The sequence below is a fragment of the Varanus komodoensis genome, unplaced genomic scaffold, assembly GCF_004798865.1.
Source record: "Varanus komodoensis strain SLA01 unplaced genomic scaffold, ASM479886v1 scaffold5, whole genome shotgun sequence".
NCBI lineage: Eukaryota > Metazoa > Chordata > Lepidosauria > Squamata > Varanidae > Varanus > Varanus komodoensis.
In genome coordinates this window covers 29,819,819-29,833,008 of record NW_025336087.1, presented here as the reverse complement: position 1 = coordinate 29,833,008, position 13,190 = coordinate 29,819,819, and the positions used below count along the sequence as shown (strand labels likewise).

General features: G+C 40.8%; 1 protein-coding gene across 1 annotated transcript; it reads right to left on the bottom strand.

The window, feature by feature from the left end:
* Positions 1 to 3,821: 3,821 nt before the first annotated feature.
* Positions 3,822 to 9,645, bottom strand: SRP19 (signal recognition particle 19). The gene is made up of 5 exons (XM_044446081.1): positions 9,503 to 9,645; positions 7,380 to 7,455; positions 6,572 to 6,643; positions 5,657 to 5,768; positions 3,822 to 4,622 (listed from the first exon to the last, which is right to left on the bottom strand). The coding sequence occupies exons 1-5, from the start codon at positions 9,541 to 9,543 to the stop codon at positions 4,489 to 4,491; spliced, it is 435 nt and encodes a 144-aa protein (XP_044302016.1). The 5' UTR covers positions 9,544 to 9,645; the 3' UTR covers positions 3,822 to 4,488.
* Between the last annotated feature and the right edge of the window lie 3,545 nt (positions 9,646 to 13,190).

Genomic DNA, 13,190 nt, shown 5'->3' with positions numbered 1-13,190 from the left:
CACTGGACTTGATTAAAATATGTAAAGGGTTTTTTCTTTGCAAGTGTTCAAAAAAGTTAATACACCTTAGGTAGTTTGTGCAGAAGATGTAATGTACTTAAGAAGAATATATACAAATAAAAAGGTACCTTACACTAATGTGATGTTTAGACTTCTTCACAGCAATGTTCGCATTGAATGTGGGAAAACCTGGATAGCAGAATAAGAGATGAATGAAATAATTACTTTCTATCCTGAAAAACTTCACCTGGCTAAAACTTCATTCTAGGGCTCTACATTCGGAAGGAGTGGAATGGGGGAAGGCTAACAGTACTTTCTAGTCAAAGTCATCATCTGCTCACAGTAAATACCGTATTTTTCGCTCTATAAGACGAAAAATTTGTGACAGACGCGCCTGACCATAAGACGCACCTAGTTTTTAGAGGAGGAAAACAAGAAAAAAATATTCGGAATCAAATGGACACATAATCACAGGCACATTCCCCATCACTTCCCCATGGGCTGCACATCTGACAGACTTATTGCACACACACATTCGCTCTATAAGACGCACAGATATTTCCCCTTTTGAGGGGGGAAAAGTGAGTCTTACAGAGCAAAAAGTACGGTATACCATCTTGGATCCTTGCAGGAAAGTGCCAAAGGAAACCTAGTTCTTAGGAGAGCAACGCATTTTCAAGAACCTGATCATATATAACTTCTACACAAAGTCCGTTCCCTAATAGGTACACCACACATGCTGATACAAACTAAACTAGAAATTGTATTATGATCTAAATTGACACCAAAACATCACCCTACATACTCAATTGAAGAAGTCTTAGTCCAAATATAGCTAGGTTGCAATTAACGCAGGATCAAATAATGTGATAATTGGTTTAGTGCACATTGTATGATAGCAGGTTGTGCTTAATATGAAACAAAATTCAGTTAATGCAAAACTAGTCCGTGCACAGTTAAGGTTATTGGATTACCTTTGGGGTTTTCAATGGTGCTACTTCAAATCTGCACTTTATCTTTGTGTGTGCATGTGCTGCTGCCTGCCATAATTAATGTTAGTTTTCATGATTCATTTTAATCATTTTAGAAATGCTTTTAAGAGACAAAAGGAGGATTCCTTTAAGATAAAAACACCATGAATGCAAAAAGAAGAAGAAGAGACTCATCATTACATAAGAGCAAAAATTTGATGTGATTGAATGACAAACATGGTCATAGCAACTCAAAAATAGGATGCAAAGTTGGAATGCTTGAATCTAAAGTGCAAGAATAGTATAAAACACGCAGGGGAAATAAAAGAAAAAGGTAACATTGCATCAACTCTTGAGGTTTGCAAACAACTACAAGGAATAGAATTGTTACAATGAAAGAAACAGAGTGGTCTTTTCGTTAGGAAACATAGAAACTTATTTTTAAGATGTTCATTGCTTATTTCCACTGAGTTGAAACTATTTACCATATTTTACATATCACTTTGAATAGTGCAAATTCAACTAATGCAACCACTTCATGGGATTCATTATCCACACTAATCCAAGACCTAGCAATACACATATAGGCCTCCCATTCTGATTTTGGTGAAAGGCTGAGCTTGGGTCATGTTGGAGCAATGTGGTAGATCAGGTCATTCCTTCCATTTCTTCCAAAAACAGAAAAGCAGAAATTACCTTCAACTTCTAACTTGTCTCATCACAAATATATCAATGGCAAGAATTACACATAACAGTGATTGGTTACTGTGGTTCCCATGCCGTAACATTGCTTTGTGCATTTTTAACTTTAATACCCCACCTTCTGCTTCAGTTTAGAGATACTCTCAGTGACTTCTTGATTTTAACTGCTTTGATTAGAGAATAGATAACGTGAGACCCAATATAAATGAAACCCAATTAAGTAAATGCAGTTCTAATGTATTGTTTTCATGATTGCAGTAATTCTGAGGTACTAGATATGCTTTGAAGGCAGCTGTAGTTCAAGGTACTCCAGTCAGCTTACACAGACGTATTTAAATGTTCTAGAAATTTCTCAGAATTTCTGTTTACGTAAACACCATTTCATCCTCATTGTTACTCATCCAATAATTATCTCATCCAGGACTAATATACAAAGCAATGACAATATCTTGCTCTACCGCAAATTCTTATGCTACCTTTTATGTGAAAAAAAATCCCTAGTTAATGCTGCCACTTTGGTTTAATTTCACTCTCCCTGCCTGGAGACAGTTGATTGAGGCTTGGTGGCAGCACTAAGACCCAGCCCGGAGTAGCAAGTTTAAATCAGAATTATGAAGCCTACTTAAGAGAGGAGTTGTAAAGCCAGATGCAAAGCATGCAGTTCTTGATGATATGAGGACACATTTTATATGTATATAGATTCAACTGCACATAATTTTACTAGACATTTTAGTTTTCTATATGAAATGTTTATGGAAAATTATTTATGCTGGTCTATGACCATAATAAATGTGGAAAGAATTTAATATATAATGTCCCTACCACCACCTTACACATGCTGGAAACTGCACTAACATCAGGAAAATTGCATGAACTGCTTGCAGACATGCTTGGAATAGAAAGCAAATATTAGAAAATATTTACGAGAAACAAGGCATATAATGCTGGACAGCAAGTTTTGCTTTCCGTCTGGTAATGGTAAGTTACTCTGTCAATGTTGCCAACTGAAAGAAAGCAAAATGGCTTGCTAAGCAAACAAAGTCAAGAACTTGATGCTTAGAGCCAAATCATTAGTTTTTAACTAGGACCCACCTTTAGGTCACCGCTTGACCTAAGGAGTCAAAATAGCAACATGGTATGCTTATGCAGGAAATAAGATGCAAGTCTAACTCTCTGAAGTTGTTTGACGATTAATAGGCTAATGGTACACACATAGTATGGAGACCAGAAGCAGAAGAGCAGCTGTGCTGTATAAAAACTCTACCGGGGTGCCAAAAAATGTAGGCACATTTTAAGAGATGTTATCTATGTATTACTTTTTGAAGCTGAATTGAGTTACAGTAATAATGTGTAGTACGACATTCACTCAAAAGATGGCATTAATCCAATGAATGCCAGCATCACCATGCAACAGGCACGGCAAAGAAAATGGCAGAAGCATGGCTGTTGTTCAAGGAATGCAAGCCCACTCTGAACCGGTATTTGAAATTCTCCTGACTTAACACCCCTTGACTTTTACCTATGGGAGACCTTAAAGGATGTGGTACACTGTAGAAAACCAGTTACACTGGCGGTACTTTGGGAAAAAACTGAAACAGTATGCACAGGGATACAAGTGGACAACACTGCTCAAGTAATAGTTCGCTGTACTCAGAAGTTTCTGGACACTGATGGTAACCACTCTGAGCACCTCTGGTAATTGCAGAAGTCAAACATGACTCGTATATACATTTTAAGAAAAGAAAAAACTGTATGAATACATTTTTGGCATTCTATGTATATTTGTGTTAGGGAAAGGAACTAGGAATGGTTTAGAAGAGGAAAACAGCACACAGAATGACTTATTGCCCCTTATCATAACTCCTCTGCTTCTATTCCATTCATGATAGATACCTGATCAGTTTGACTGACCACTTACTATTATCTGAAAGGTCAACATGTTTGTACAGTCCTGTCAATGTATCTGCTAGCAGAAGGATATTAACCAGGAATGGGTCACTTTTCCCAGGTATTTTGCCTTGCAACTCTTATGAACAATGAATAGCATAGCCCAATGGTGAAGGATGATGCAAGGTGTTACCCAAAATATCTGAGGGAACACAAGTTGCCTAATCCCTGTGCTAAACCATCAAACAAGTAGAACAAGGATCATTAGGACGATTTTAATTTCCCCTTCATGACAACAGATGTTTCACACATATGGTAAATTGCTGGCAATGACTGAATGTGATACTTTCATCAACTGTAGCTTCACTGCATTGAGCATGGAGTTGGACTTGATAGCCTTACAGGCCCCTTCCAACTCTTCTATGATCATATTTGTTATTTGCAGATATGTACATACTTAGATACAATGTTATAACCTCCATCAACCATGAGATGTCTACAGATTACCCAGCTGCAAAGTTCAACTTACCAGTTATTTTAGACAGAAAGTTGTCCTTTGTAAACTATTTAATTCAAATATTAGACAGGTTTTTTTACTTTAACAAAGAGAAATCAATTTAGAAGCTCCACAGAATATTGAATTAAACCACCCTACTGTAATCCTTCCAAATCTGAACTAAATCTAAGGCAATCAGCTTTTTAAAAAACCCAAGATGTTCTTTTCCATTTATTCTGAGTTCTAAAGTAACTTTTCTAGGTATGATCACAAATGGATCAGCTGTAATTAGCTGCATGTTAAATCCATTCTTGTTCAGAGTCTTAACATAAAGAGTTTTGACCTTTCTCATTTGTCCAGTGTTCACATCCCAATTCTTTATTTCCCCGCATTCACGTTCATTTTAATGTATAGTATTTGTGCCACTCATGTTCATTTCTTCTTCTTTCCTTTGCCTTTTTTGCCTCCCTCCCCTTGCTGTAGACTTTGGTCACTGCCTCCCATTTTCTGTGTCCTTGTTTTCAGTTTGGGGATTGTTTCTGCTGCATACAGCATCACTGCCTTACCTTAAAAAAGAAAAATGGGAGGTAAAGCAAGGGAGAGAGAGAAAGGGGAAAAGGCATGAGAAAGAGAGCATCCACAACATTGCTTCCATTTACTCTAGAACCGGTACCAAATCATCAAGTACAAAAGGGCCAAAACTGGCAATCAGCTTTCAGGCTAAATTATTATGCCTTGCCATTAAATAATTCTTGCATGCACTCATGTATTTTGTTGGAGCTGTTTTGCACAATTTTGATGGTTAGTCACCTTAAATATTTGCTATACAAACCAACTTAGGACTGGAGGAGGACATGCTATACAGTAATACATCATAAATAACTGATCATTCACCATGTAAGTACATTTTTTGCTTCTATTCTTTAATGCAAAGATTACTTGAAATAATTACGAACAGCACTGTAGTATTCTAATATCCTACAATAAGACATCACTTTTGTTTATTTCATACAGAGCTGGGGAAATGCTTTCAGCCCAAGGCTCAAATGAATTTGGGAATGCAGCCAAAAGCAAAATAGGGCCAAAATACAAAATGCAGCACATTATTTTAGCTCAAAGCTCTTACTGCCATTAACTAAGCCCCAGGAAAGGAATTTCAACTTTTTAAAATGGGAAAAAGCAGCAAAAGCCAAGAAACTACCATGTCACTGGGGAAAGGGAATGATCTTCTGGGATACCCCAAAGGGCCTGATTGGCATCCCAGGGGAGCCATTTAGCCAATGGCCCTAAGGTGAACACCCCTTATTTTATACCAGTTTGCTTTAGACTTAACACTTGCTATTATATTTAAATATTATCAAGGGGATGAGCATTTGTAGAGAAAGATTAAAAAAGACTTGTGAGCCCCACGTTGAGTTTAAGTTTGAAAGATATAGCAGCAACAACAGGTCCCGAGAGAAGCGAGGGGGGGGTGCTCAATGTGAGGAAAAGGCTTTGTAGAAAGCTCCCCTCCCCTAATAGGACTCAGTTTTAGTGTGTACATATGTATGCATACACTTCTCATTATCTAAATATTTTGGATATTTAATCCCACACTCACGTGTTGGAAACTGTGGTTGACATGGATTTCCATCTTCCTGCTTGAGCTGAATACGCACTCTACCTCTGTACTGAGCATCACGGTTCCACTCCCTGGGATACATTTTGTTTTTCTGGCATTTGAAAAAATGTTTCAGATTTTACAAACAAGTAGAGTTCAAAATACAAAAATAGGGCACTCCTAAACTCACTACAGAGTATAACCCATTAAACTCAGTATAACTTTCTTCAGAGTAAAGAAGCTAAGGGGTGAGCTGTTAGTTTTGTTAAAATAGTCTATGCTTTCACAGCAAGCAATACCTAAGGATGCTTTTAATGATGTGCTTAACATATATTACCTGAGCAATCCTTACAAAAACTATTAAGGTAGGCCATTATTCCTATATTCTGATTGAAAATCAGATTGCTGAAGGTATCTAGTACAAACTTTGTGAAATTATGACCAGTTTCAGTGCAGTTAGAACTATAAAAATGTATTCTGTGCATGCACCAGAATAGCATTCCTTAACCTGGTACCCTCTAGATGTTTTGGACAACTTCTACAATTCCTGACCATTAGCCATGTGGGCTGGAGCAGATGAATTGAAGTCCAGAGGACATCTAGTTGGGGAAGGCTCCTCTAGAGTCTCATTTGGTTTCTATAGTCCAAAGGCAGGCATGGCATCTATCTTAGTATCCATATTTGCATGTGACAATTTTATAGTAATATATAGTCATCACAGAACAGTATCAAATCTCAAAATATGATTTAACATTCTGGATGGAGTTGATGGGAGGTGATCTAAAACATCCGGAAGGAGAAGGGTTTACTGCAGTTTATAGGCACAAACACTTAGGCCATATTCTCACATTTTCCTTCTCTAATCAGATTACAATTGTATGGACAAAGGCATTGGGAACATTATTCTCATGTTACCTCCAAAAGTACATTAAGTCCAACTGCTGCACAAACATCCTGGATTTCTGTAGATGTGGGATTTTCAACTGCCTAGGAAAGTCAGGATTTTAAATTAAACTTTATGTATATTGAAACTACCATACATGGACTGATTGAAATCAGACTGTTCAACACAGTTAGAAGGCTCATACATAGTTCAACAAAATTATGTGGGTCTTGACCACTTTTGGGAATGTTTTAATTTTCTTCTCAAACTTACTGAGGAGCAACTGACTTACAATGAATAAAAATTCAACTATTAAACGGGGAAGTGTGTAGAACCTGTCAGCAAAATGTAGCAACCTTTAAAACAACATTAAAAGCTTTTACATCTAACATAATGCAGGAGAGCACAATTTATGGCAACACCAAACTAAAATCCATGTTTTGGCTTTTTCTCCTAATACAAAAAATACATGGGGGTGTAGCTAAAGGTTTACAGTTAACTATCAGGTATAGCTAACAGTTTTTATTGACTCTTTATTCTTGCACATAGGATCTTATAAAAATGCTGATTGAACTGTTCAATTAGCATTCTAATAAATACAGTAGTAGCTGGGCAATCTGAACAACACTGCATAAGACATGAATATCATACTAAAAACCAGTATTTTGAGCTGATGAGAAAGATCTAGTAAAAGGACAAGCTTACTGACAGCAAGAAATGCATTCTTCTAAAACAAGGCTCTGAGAAATTAAAAATAAATCGCAGTCATTTTTTTTATAATTCAGTCTAATTTATTTTTATCTGATAAGCAGTTCTTTGTCCCCCCTCACCCAAAATTACTTTCTCAAGTGGTATTCTTCTTCCTTCTGCTATTGTCTTCTTATTATTTATGTAGGCTGGATATATACAGATGAACCTAAACCAAGAGAAAATCAAACAAATTGAGAGGTACCACAGTATATACAGAACAGTATTTAGTATCTATACCCCAAAGCTAAGCTTAAACAAACTTAAGCTTAAATCAACTCAAACAGTTGATGGTTGAGAGACAACAGCATACACAACTTTACAAAGAAGCCTTTCCCTTAGTGAGATTAGAGCATAATACTACAGGCAGCCTACTGCAATTTATAGCTCCCACGCACCATCTAAACTTATATCTGGATTGTGACTTTATGAAACTAAAGGCTTAAGTGTTATCGGTGGAGTGAGCTGTAACATGTCCCAGTTTAATCAATTCATTTCCTGGATTTTAAAAAATTATCAACTAAAAATGTACCTCTGGTTAATTAAGCACAATAATGTTATCTGCCTGATGGTGAACTCAGTGCTCTAAGCACCAATTCTTACATTGCCAAAAGTACCAGCTGCACACAAGAGAAACTTATCAGCAGATTCAGAAGAACCCTAGAGTTTGCAAATCTTTAGGACTTGGCTGGGAAATGTGTCCAATTGGTATCAGCCCTAGCCAGCCTGGACAATAATTCCTAACTATAGTCTCTTCTCAGAAAAGAAAGATATGAGAGTTATCACTTGGCAACATCTCAAGAGTAACACATTCCCAACCCATCCTTTAGTTTTTCACTGACTGACTGATTTCCTAAGGTGGAAAAACAGAACAGCCCAATGAGGACTGAGCATGATCATTGGTAACTGCACACCCTGTTAACACAATTACCAAGAGGAAACAAGCAATAGTGGTTTAGTTTATTCACTGCACATGCCAGGAGAATTTGCATAATTACTTTTGCCAGTGGTTAACAAGCCCCTGCTACAGCAACCAATGGGATTTGGGAATTTCGTTAACCATCGCAACAAGGGCAATTATGCAAAGTTTATGTCTTGTGATAATGCAAGCCTGGTCAGTGTCTATTTAGAAGTACCACCAAAAACCCGTTGCCAGAAGGACAATGTGAAACAGAGCAGCCTGCAAAAAAAAAAAAAAAACATGGCTACCAGACACCCTAACCAGGAACATCCACAGCAGAACATTTTGCTGTTCAGCCTGCTTATATTATGTTTAATACATAGACCCAAACTTCCAGTATGAATCATTCTTGTAAGAGGGGTAGTCTCTTTTCTATCATACATTAAGTAGACCTTTAGGACATGAGCATTCAGCTGCTGGACTAAAATCAACTACTGCTGCTGTTCCCAACCTGGTGTCCTCCAGATGTTTTGCTCTACAGCCACTAGTATTTCAGAACTTTGATCATGCTGACTAAGATCGACAGCAGCTGAAGTCTAAGACATCTAGAGGCCACTAGATTGTGGAAGGCACTACTAGGGGGTAAATTGGGCTAGGGTCCCAGATCTAAAAAGGCTGAAAATAACTATTCCAAGAGGATGCATACTTCCACACCATGTTGAAATGCAAGTCAGCAAATCTACTTAAGTTTATAGTTAAACTATCTATGAAACCTTATGTGAGTTACAGCACAATCCTACACATATTCAGACAGAAAAAAAGGCAACACCCAACATTCTGTCTTAGGACAACTTAGAACTGTAGATTGGGGTTTTTTCTACTTAAGTGTACATAGCATTGCGTTCTAAATTACTTAAAGCAGGTTGCAGCCATAGGTTCCTTACTGGCATAATAACAGAAGGAAAGAGGCATTAAAAAGCCACTGAAAAAGATGACGAACAGCAGCAACATCATCAAATAAACCAGCCAATTACAAGTCAGCGAGAGCTTTCAGAGTCGCCCAAGGAAATCAGCCAAAAGCGCCCGTGTCAAGCCGGAGACTCTGTCGTGCTCTCGTGACAAAAGGGCAGGCGCGGGACATTCCCGCCATCTCCGTTTCTCCCTGCAAGCGCGCTTCCGTTAACGGGCATACGGTACACACAGTGGACCCCGCAGAGAACTGCCGGGAAGCGCCCCAGGAGGAGCCCGAGCGGGGGCACCGGGGCAGCCGCCTCCCTCCAGGCTCAAGGGGCCACTTGCCACCCACCCCCATTACCGAGATTTATCGGTGGGCACCGATGACGCAGCCCACGCCATGGCCTGCACGCGGACAGGACGGACGCCGCTGCCCACCGACCGTCCTTAGGCACAGCTCAGCTGCGGGCCGACGGGCGGGTGAACGGAGGGAAAACGCCGCCGGACATCCCGCCCTTACGTCGTACACGTCCCTTATTTCAATAGGCCAAGGTAATATCACTCAAACATAGAACGGAAAGCAAAGGAGCGCCTCATAGATCCGGAAAGCCAATCAGAGAGGAGTCCCTCCGGTGACGCGAATGTTTCGGTCAGACAGGCTAACCCGGAGACCGTGGAAATGAAGCGGCTTATGCCGACGGGCGGAGCTTCCCGGTTCCCTTAGGAGCCTCCTTTGGGTTTTTTCCTCTCCTCCCCGTAGCGAAGGAGGCAGTGCAGCTCATGGGGGATGCGTAATGAGCTCTTTGCGGCTGCGGGATGAGTGTTGCCACGTCGCATCTACACGATACTCCGGATTCCTCTGTTGCTTTCCCTTCTGCCGGAAAGACAACAAATGCGTGAAAAGTAATGTGTTACGCGCCTGTGCAAGTGTTCCAAGGTATTAGCTGCCCCACTCATTTAGTGTCATCTGCAAATATGATGACTGCTCCCTACACTTTCTCATCCAAAGTATTAATAAAAATGTTGAAGGGTGCAGGGTTGAACCCTGCAGTATCCCACTTGCTACCTCTCCTCTGTTGGAGAAGATACCATCGATGAGCACTCTTTGAATACAATTCTGTATCCAACTGTGGATCTACCTGATAGTTATTCCATCTAGCCCACTGTTAGCAAGTTTGCTAATCAGGATGTCATGGAGAACTTCGTCAAAAGCTTTGCTGATGTTGAGATAAATTATGTCCACAACATTCCCACAGGCCAACAGGGAGGTTGAGACCAAACAAAATGAGAGTAGTCTGGCAGATTTTTCCTTGACAAATCTATACTGGCTTCTAGTAATCATTGCATTGTTACCAAGGTATCTGCAGGTGTACTGCTTTTAATTTGCTCCAGAATTTTTTCAGGAATTGATGTCAGACTGTAGTTCCCAGGTTCTTTCTTTCCTTTCCTGAAGATGGGCAACATTAACCCTTCTCCAGTCATCTGGCATTTCCCATTCTCCTTGATTTCTCAAATAATAATGTTTCTGAAAATTCTTCTACCAGCTCCAACTCTAAGATGGAGTTCATCAGGCTCTGTAGATGTGAACACATTCAACTCAATTTAAATGATCATTGATAATTTATCAATCTTGAGCTGCCATCCCACTCCTTCAGCTTGTACTTCCCCTTCATTAGGAAGGTTGTAGATCCTCTTGGAAGAAGACTGAACCAAAGTAGGAATTGAGTACTTCTGCCTTTCCTTTGTCATCTGTTATCATTTTGCCATCCACATAGAGTATATGAACCCCCATTTTTTCCCTGTCTGTTACTATGGATGTATCTGAAGAAGGTATTTTTGTTATGTATGGCATCCCTTGCTGGCCTCAATTCATTCCTAGCTTTAGCCTTCCTGATGCCATCCCTGCAATTCTGTGCTGCCAGCCTGTATTCCTCCTTTGTAGCCTGGCCTTCCTACCACTTCCTATACATGCCCTTTATTGTTTTCAGATCATCTCTAAGCTTTTTTGGGAAGCCACACAGGCTTCTTTTGTTGTCTTCTACCCCTTTTCCTTCTGGGAATTGTTTGCAATTGTGCCTTTAGAATTTCCTTTTTAAATTCCCACCCATCTTTCCTCATTAGAATTATTTATTTATTTGGAACACTTATATGCTGCCCCATTTGCAAAAGCCTCGGGGTGGCTTCCAATACAAATAAATAACTCTACAAATACATAAAATCTGGAGACATCCCGGAAGGTAGTGCTGGGGGACTATGTCTCTGAGCCATGGCAGCTATGCCATGGAGTACCACAGGGCTCCATTCTATCCCCTCTGCTATTTAACATCTATATGAAACCGCTGGGAGAGGTCATCAGGAGGTGTCGGCTGCGGAATCATCAATACGCTGATGATACCCAGCTCTACCTCTCGTTTTCCACTAATCCAGGTGAGGCAGTGGCTGTACTGAACCAGTGCTTGGCCGAGGTAATGGAATGGATGAGGGCCAATAAACTGAAACTCAATCCAGACAAGACGGAGGTCCTGTTGGTTGGCGGATCGGGCTTCGGAGAGGGTGGATTTGACCTGGTCCTGAATGGTGCAACACTTCCTCTTAGGGACAAGGTCCGCAGCTTAGGAGTACTCCTCGACCCGGAGCTTTCTTTGGAAGCTCAGGTGACAGCAGTGGCGAGGAGCGCCTTCCTTCAGCTTCGGCTGATTAATCAGCTGCGCCCCTACCTGGAGTACGACTGCCTGGCGATGGTGACACACGCGCTGGTGACTTCCCGCCTAGACTTCTGTAACGCGCTTTACATGGGGCTTCCCCTGAAGACGGTCCGAACACTTCAATTGGTGCAAAATAGAGCTGCCAGGTTGCTGACGGGGACGGGGCGTTATGCTCACATGACTCCAGTCCTCCGTCAGCTTCACTGGCTTCCCATTGAAGCCCAGGCCCAATTCAAGGTGTTGGTTATGACCTATCAAGCCCTAAACGGCTTGGGTCCTGGCTACCTGAACGAGCGCTTACGTCCGTATATGCCCGACCACCCCTTGAGATCTGCGGGAGAGTCCCTTCTCCGGGAACCCTCCATGAAAGAAATTAGGAGAGTAAGTACCCGGAGGAGGGCTTTCTCTGCGGTGGCGCCCAACCTATGGAATTCACTCCCCAAAGAGGTCCGCCTGGCACCGTCGTTATTGGTTTTTCGGCGCCAGGTAAAGACCTTTTTATTTAAACATCATTTTAATTGTTAAAATATATGATCTGGCCAGGGCAACTTCTTCTTCCTTCTCTTTTCTCCTCCTATATTCTTTATTTACTTATTTTATACTGTTAATTTTATATTATTATGTTTGTATCTCAGTGTATTTTTTGTATTTTTGTATTTAGTGGTAATTTATTATGTTCTATTGTATTTCAATGTATTTTATTGTGTTGTAAGCCGCCCCGAGGCTTCGGCAAGGGGCGGCATAGAAATGTTATAATAATAATAATAAATTTAACAATTAAAATAACGTTTAAATAAAAAGGTCTTGGCCTGGCGCCAAAAAACAAATAACGACGGTGGCAGGTGGACCTCTCTGGGGAGTGCATAAGTGGGGTACCACCACAGAGAAGGCCCTCCTCCTGGTACTCACCCTCCTAATATCTTTCACGGAGGGTTCCCGGAGAAGGGCCTCTACCGCTGATCTCAAGGGGAGGGAGGGCATATATGGACACAAGCGCTCCTTTGGATAATCAGGTCCCAAGCCATTAAGGGCTTTATAGGTCATAACCAACACCTTGAATTGGGCCCGGAGTTCAATGGGGAGCCAGTGAAGCTGACGGAGGACTGGGGTTATATGAGAACAACACCCAGTCCCCGTCAGCAACCTGGCAGCTCTATTTTGCACCAACTGAAGTATCCGGACTGTCTTCAAGGGCAGCCCCATGTAGAACACGTTACAGAAGTCTAATCAGGAAGTTACCAAAGCATGTGTCACTGTCGCCAGGCAGTCATTCTCCAGGTAGGGACACAGCTGATGGATCAGCCAAAGCTGAAGGAAAGCGCTCCTCACCATCGCTGTCACCTG

Excerpts from the sequence above, each read along its gene's own strand:
- SRP19 (XM_044446081.1), bottom strand. The coding sequence starts at position 9,543 with ATGGCGTGGGCTGCGTCATCGGTGCCCACCGATAAATCTCG. Across the intron at positions 6,644-7,379 it reads GAAGAATACCACTTGAGAAA|GCAGTTGAAAATCCCACATC; the intron begins GTAATTTTGGGT and ends TGACTTTCCTAG. Across the intron at positions 4,623-5,656 it reads TCAACCACAGTTTCCAACAC|GTAAGGCAGTGATGCTGTAT; the intron begins GTGAGTGTGGGA and ends TTCTTTTTTAAG.